We start from the raw sequence: 7,172 nt of genomic DNA, 5'->3' as shown, positions 1-7,172 counted from the left end.
CCTCTGTGACTCTCCACCCCATTTCTTTGTTCACTTTATAGCAAAACTCCTCAAAAGAGTTCTCTATACTTATGCTGTCCTACATGGCAGCCACTAGCCATACGTGGCTATTTAAATGTAAATTAATTAAAATTAAAGAAAATGTAAAATGCAGTTCCTTAGTTGCACTAGCCATCTTCCAGGTACTCAGTAGGCATGTGTGGCTAGTGGACACTGCATTGAACAGACACAGATTCAGGAAATTCCCATCACCTCAGAGAGCTCAGTGGGACAACACTGAGAGGCCCTGACAGGGGCAGAGGAAGCTGGTGCAGCTGCTGGTTGTTTGGCACATTTGGTGCTGCAGCGAAGGATAAGAAAGTTATCTTGCCCAGCCAGTGTCGCTCAGTGGTTGAGTGTGGACCTATGAACTGGGAGGTCACAGTTCGTCTCCTGGACAGGGCCCAGGGTTGCAGGCTCCATCCCCAGTGTGGGACATGCATGAGGCAGCCAATCAATGATTCTCTCTCACCATTGATGTATCTGTCTCTCTCTCTCTCCCTCTCTCTCCCTTTCTCTCTGAAATCAATAAAATATATATTTTTTAAAAAGTTGTCTTCTGGTTATTTGATTTTTCTCAGTGGATGAGAAAATAAGTTCATCAGCTGAGAGTGCGGAAGGCAGAGGGATGTTGAAGCATGAGAAGAAAGGACATGGCAGGAAAAACCTTGCCAGAGAGCAGGAGAGCAAATTGATGTGGACATAAAGAGCAGAATTTCCTCCAAGGAAGTTGGAATCATTATGTTTATTTTAATATGATTGTTGCTTTCCTCAAAGTCATTACTAAAGAGGCCATCCTTAAAATTGGCCAGTGTATGTGGGGATGGGAGCCTGAGCCAATTGTCTGGCTTCCCTCATAACGACTTTGAAAACAGGCCAGGCTGAGAAATCTGGCTGTGACCACAACCTGTGCAGCAGGAAGTACAGGGAGGTCTCTTCCTGGAGATATTTTGCAGTGATAAGTTATGGGAACTTCCTCAGTTAAGGTTCTTGTGATTTTAAGAAATAGAAACCAACTCGGTCAAACTTAAACAAAAAAAGGAGATGAACTAGACTAATACAGGGGTGTCTCCTGGAACCCACAGGAACGTAGCTGGGCCTCAAGGGGACTTCAACCAGAGGTAGCCAGCGGGACTAGAAAGCTCTCAGGGAACGAAACGGAATCATATTTCTCTCTTTCTTTCCTCCCTCCCCCTATAAACATGGTTTCTTGTCTCTGCTTCTGCTCAAGAAGCATTTTTTTTTTCCTTTTCTCTAAAGATCAGCTTTCTCTGCAGAATCCTCAGCACACTTGATGGGTGAGAGAGGGCTGCTGCCATATGCTTAGTGTTTTGTTTTTGTTTCTTTGTTAATCCTCATCCGAGGATATTTTTTCCCCATTGATTTTCAGAAAAAGTGGAAGAGACGGGGAGAGACAGGGAGCAAATATATATATTTTATTGATTTTTTACAGAGAGGAAGGGAGAGGGATAGAGAGTTAGAAATATAGATGAGAGAGAAACATAGATCAGCTGCCTCTTGCACAGTCCCTACCGAGGATGTGCTGCAACCAAGATACATGCCCTTGACCAGAATTGAACATGGGACCCTTCAGTCCAAGGGCCCGCGCTCTAACCACTGAGAAACTAGGCATGCTTAGTTTTTATTACCTAAGAACAAGAAAACATCTCAGATTAACAGGAACATCTCAGTCCATCTCAAACATCTAATTGAATCTGATGAGAAAATTTAGGACAACTGCCCCACTCTGGTACAAATAACTCTGACAGGTGACAGGGCCATGGGTACAAACACAGCTGCAGGGCCCATTCCCAGGATGTGGGGCTGTTCTCAGAGCTCCTTGGGGCCAACCCCTGGGAAGTTCCTCCTGTTCTGTTACCTTCCTCCGTTAAGGCTGAAGTGGGTGAGGAGGCATTGTCTCTGTCGGATTGCACAGCTTTCTCGGCCCACTGCCTGCCCAAAATTAAGGTTGGGGCCTCAGGCTTTTTAGACCAGGCTCGTGGTTTCTTTGGTCCTGTTGCACAACTCTCTAAAAATGTAGCTTTTTGACTATAGAAATGTGATCTGCTTCCAGACATTTCCATTGGAAGTGATCACACTCAGTATTCTCTCCGAGGGCCTTCCTGCATGCGCTTCATTTCTAGGCTTTCTTGCTCCCAAACCCGTCCACCTCTCTCTGTCTCTCTCAGTACTTTGCTGGACACAACTAGTAGCAACCGCGTAGCTACCAAGGGTCTGCTTTCTAACATCTTCCCCCTGAGGGTAAGTGATCTGCCTTCAAGGAAATCACAAGCAACGCCTTTAGCAAATCTTCCCAGCCTCTGAGATCAGGTTCCTCCTCGCCACTGCTTCATTGATAAGCCAGTATTTTAAGGCTTTGGATTTTTTTTCAGCAGTATATCACTTTTGGTAACATTTTCTTTCTTCCTTTCTTACTTTTTTTCCTTTTTGGTATTGGTCAGGGTAGGGTTACTTTAATATTGCAGTAGCAATTTACCATGAGTTTCAGTGGCCTTAATACAATAAAGGTTATTTCATATGCACCCCAGGTCTGAAAGGATCCAAGTGAGTCGCCAGGGCAACTGCCTTCCATGAGGTGACTCAGACGCTGAGTATCAGTCTTTGGCTCGTTGAGTATCAGTCTTTGGCTCGGTCATCTCAAGGGAGGGACTCAACGACAAGGGAAGAGATCACAGGGAAAATGCACTTCCCTTTTCTGAGCTTGGATCCGAAAGTGAGACACATCACTTCAGTTGCCCATTGGCAGGAAATTAGTCTTACAGCTCCACCTACCTCCAAGAGGGCTGGCAATTCTAGGGAGCACATGGATAATTGTTGAGCAGGAAATGTCTCTGCCACAGTCCACGGAGGCCTCCTACTGAGAGAGCAAAGCTGTAGGTCAAACTAGCCTGAACAGCAGGGCTACTGCAGGGAGGACCCTCTCCTGGGCAGGGCCCGACCTGCGTTGCAATTTGAGTGAGAAACAAAATTTTGTTGCATTAATCCACTGAGACTTAGAGATTTAATCTTTCTTGCAGCATAGTTCATCCTGTTCTGATTAATACAAAAGCATAAAAGGAGATAGGAGTAAATGAAACAATATAGCATACTTTCCCGGAAGTAACTGTAATGCCAATCAAAATACCAGTAGGATTTCCTTGGAGAATTTGCCAAAATGATATAAAGCTCGTGTAGAAATGAGAATAGCCAGTACAACTATAAATAGAATAATGAGGAAGAACTAATTTTACCCAATATTTTCAAAGAGTTAATAGGCAGAAAAATTCTAGGAAATACAGAAAGACATCACAGAGAAAGTACAGTAAATAACGAAGATGTTAACAGAGAATGGATATCCCAGAAATAAACCCAAGTACATTTTGACTATAAATAGCATGGTATTTTAAGTCAATGGGAGAATATGAATAATTCAGAAACATTGTTGTGACAAAAACCAGTGGGGGAAAAATTGCTAAAGTACTTCACTTCCTGTGTCCAAATAATTTCTAGGTGGATCAATAACTTAAATGTAAAACATGAAAAATCATTGGCTATTTTTAAAAACAATTTTGAACTGGGGAAGATCAAGGGACATATAAGACAAAACTGACACATTTATTATTATTTTTTAAAAGTACAATTTTAATTTATTTTCTCCCAGAGAACTTTTCGTCTCTCCTTAAGGACTTCATTCCTTCCATGGGCTTTGGTGGAGGTCATGGGGCAGCACCCACAGGTCTAAATTGGGGTGGGGGTGTTCGGTCCTTCCAGGCTTCACGAGAACGATTCCCGACTACCTTGCTGTGAATGGCACAGCCCTCACAGTAATGCAGCTTCACATACAGCTCGGAAAGCACATAGGCATCGAAGACACTCGCTTCGGAGATGTCCCTAACGGCTGTGGCCTCTACTGTGTTTTGAATGACAAACTTCTTAATGGCCTTGTCCGTGGGCACGCACCAGGCACAGTTGGTACAACAAATAGGGTGCAGATGGCCTTGGTCCTTTTTGGAATAACAACTGTTATTCCTTCTTTTCTTGGTCATCTGGGAAACAAGGACCCGAGAGAGGACAAATTTATTTTTGTAAAAATTAAAGCTTCTGCAAGATTGAGAATATTATATTCAAAATCAAGAGATAAACCAAAGGAGAAAAAGAATGTTTGCAACTGATATAATAGGAAAGGGGTTTTTTTGTTTTGTTTGTTTGTTTGTTTTTATTAAATCCTTATTGTTCAGATTATTACATTTGTTCCTCTCCCCCCCTCCCCATAACTGCCCTCTACCCAGTTCCCACCCTACCCTCCTCCCTCACTCCCCACTGTGGGAAACTGTTTATTGCCTTCACTATCTGATAAACATAGACAGAGAACACCCCGAAGGCTGGGTGCCTTTGAAGCCCTAGCAGAGGTCAGCTAGGCGCCACCTCTGTTTGTCCAGACAGTGGTAGCTGAAACTACTCCCCCATTTATTATTATGTAAATCCTTGCTGATGGGCTAGTCTGCCTGTTGCCAGGGGTCACCTGCCTAAGGGCTATGCTATGGGTGCATCCCAGATCAATAAATAGTCAGTCCACTCCCTTTCTATGCCCCTGATTCTATTATAATCACTAGTTCATTCTGTTCATCAGATTATTCACTTGATTTTCAGGGTTTATTTCTTTAATATTCAAAGAGGTCTAAAAATCAGCAAGAAAAAAAATGAACAATTTAATGAGAAAATAGGCAAAAGTTAAGCAGTTGGTAGCAAAACAGGGAAATAGACAATAAACATGAAAAGATCCTTTAACTTCTTAAATAATCAAAAACTATGACTAAACTAAAACAAGATAATATTGTACTTATTATGTTTGCAAAAATAAAATTTTGCTCATACTTGAGGGTATGGGAAACATGAAGTCTCATATTTTGTTAATGGACTGTAAATTCTTGCAAGCTCTTTGGAAAGTAGTTTGGCAGTAACGATTAAAATTTAAAAATAACATTCTCCCTAGCTCAGCAATTTCCCCTTCTAGGAATTTTTCCCACAGAAACACTTGCACAAGGAGGCAAATGTATACTGTACAGGGACAGCATGATTATGTTATTTGTAATAGTAAAAAACTAATGAAATTTAAATGCTTATCAGGAGAGAACTAAATAAACTACAGTGCTCTATAAAATGGAATACTACACAGCTGTTCAAAATCAATACATGTATCTGTATTGATATGAAAAAATGTCCAAACTAAATTATTTTATGTGGAAAAAAGCAGATAGAATACAGTATTATTACAAATGAAAAGTCCAAGGATCATCTTTTATACATATATTTATATACATGTGTGTCATATATAAATACAAATTTCTAGGGGAAAGAAATCATAGCAATGATTATGATCAGCTATAAATACATTATATGTGAGGGTGTAGGTGAAGAGATGGGCTTTTACTTTTCATGTTATACCCATTTGTATTGTTAGAATTTAACTTGTACAGGCATTATTTTATGATAAAAAACAACAACAAAGATTTAAACCATTAATTCTTCCAAGCAAATATCAATTTTATTTTTTTACCTGTCAATCTGTAGTTAAAAAGATATTGGCAAATACAGAAAATAGTTAGACATTCAGAATATGTTCTAAATTAGTGAACTAAGTCACCAATCGTAATGCAGGAGGAGCCACAATCTCTAGGAACTGTCCTGTTTCCCCTGCAAGGAAAACATCCCCAGATTTTAATAATAGCCTTTATCAACATTCCAAAAAGAAAATCAATAATAATAGTAATAGTTTGTATTTATTGAGCCGTGACTATGCTGGATTTGGCACTGAGCAGTTTTTATGAATTATCTCAGTGAATCCTCACAAACTCCAAGTAGTAGGGCCAGCTATCAGTTTCATTTTACCAGTTTGGAACTAAGAACTAGAAAGACAAACTAAGAACTATTACAAGAGATCCAGGGCTTGTGTTTCAAAGCATTTGTAACATGGTTTCATGGGGCTTCCAGGCTGACCGCACCACTTACTCTCTGAGTGTCCTCAGGAGGGTGACTTAACATTCCCCACCGGTAACATGAGAATAGTGACAGGACCTACCTTCCAGGTTTGTCATGGAGATTAAATGAGATGACACATGTGATGTGCTTAACTCTGTGCCTAGCACATAGTGAGCTCTCAATGAAAGTGAGCTATTGTGTTGTTTGTTGCAAGGCCATTAGAATGTGGTCTCTTCTTATCTATCCAGTCTCATACCTTTCCATTCCCCTTCCCATCCTCCTTGAACTTAATCTCCAGTCTTTCTAACCCCCTTGCTCTCCCCTCCCGTGGATTCCCAAGTCTTCTGTGCCTCTGCTGCTCGCTCAGGTAGTGTTCATGCCCACCTTCCATCCCTTCTTCACCTGGCTGACCCTTATTTATTATTAAGACTCAGGACAACTTAGGAATTACTTCTTCCAGGAAGCCTTCCTTGATCTCAACTTTCTGGGTTAGGTGCTCCTTCTTGAGTTTCATCATCCTGTGCTTCCCTCTCTCATGGTATTTGTCCAACTGCTAAACTGTAATGTCCTAAATGCTTAGTCTGCCACCATCCAAATCTGTGGGTTCCTGAAGTTGGGTTCAAGGTTTTCTTCATTGAGTTCCTCCAGTGCTTAGCAATAAAGATTTGCTAAATGAGTTAAGTGGGAACAGAAAGGAGAGTAAGCTACTTTTCTGCAACCTTTGTTGACCATCCTCGGAGCTTATTCCTTTAGGAAAATAGAATGTAAATCAGACAAGTGGGGTTATTCATGTATTAAATTATTTTATTAGTTCCTATTATTGTTCTAGGTGTAGAGGCCACCATAGTAAATGGGACAAAGAGTTCTGTTCCCTGGTGGTTATAGTCTAGCATGAGTGGGAAAGAGAAAGACTATCAATAAATAAGTGAAAAAATTTAAATAGCGATAAGTTCTGGAACAAAAATACAAGGTTAAGGGTAGAGAGTGTTAGGGAGCAAAGGGCTAATTTAAACTTTGCCGTCAGGGCAGGCCTCTGTGGAGGTGACCTTTAAATTGAGCCCTGACTGACAGGAAAGATCCAGTCTTGCAGAAGTCAGGGAGCAGAGCAAGTTGAAAGGCCCTGGGTGTGACTGAGTTTGCATTTTCACCGGCAG

At 41.1% G+C, this 7,172-nt stretch overlaps 1 protein-coding gene across 1 annotated transcript; it reads right to left on the bottom strand.

Annotated features, from left to right (window-relative positions):
- Nucleotides 1–3,737: 3,737 nt before the first annotated feature.
- Nucleotides 3,738–4,085, bottom strand: LOC102768874 (putative 40S ribosomal protein S26-like 1). Its single transcript, XM_015558630.1, has one exon. The coding sequence runs from the start codon at nt 4,083–4,085 to the stop codon at nt 3,756–3,758; it is 330 nt and encodes a 109-aa protein (XP_015414116.1). The 3' UTR covers nt 3,738–3,755.
- Nucleotides 4,086–7,172: the final 3,087 nt, after the last annotated feature.

Source organism: Myotis davidii, unplaced genomic scaffold, assembly GCF_000327345.1.
Source record: "Myotis davidii unplaced genomic scaffold, ASM32734v1 scaffold290, whole genome shotgun sequence".
Classification (NCBI taxonomy): domain Eukaryota; kingdom Metazoa; phylum Chordata; class Mammalia; order Chiroptera; family Vespertilionidae; genus Myotis; species Myotis davidii.
Note: the sequence above shows the minus strand (reverse complement) of the source record. Positions and strands in the feature narration are given on the sequence as shown.

Coding starts and splice junctions, on each gene's coding strand:
- LOC102768874 (XM_015558630.1), bottom strand. CDS start 4,085: ATGACCAAGAAAAGAAGGAATAACAGTTGTTATTCCAAAAAGGACCAA.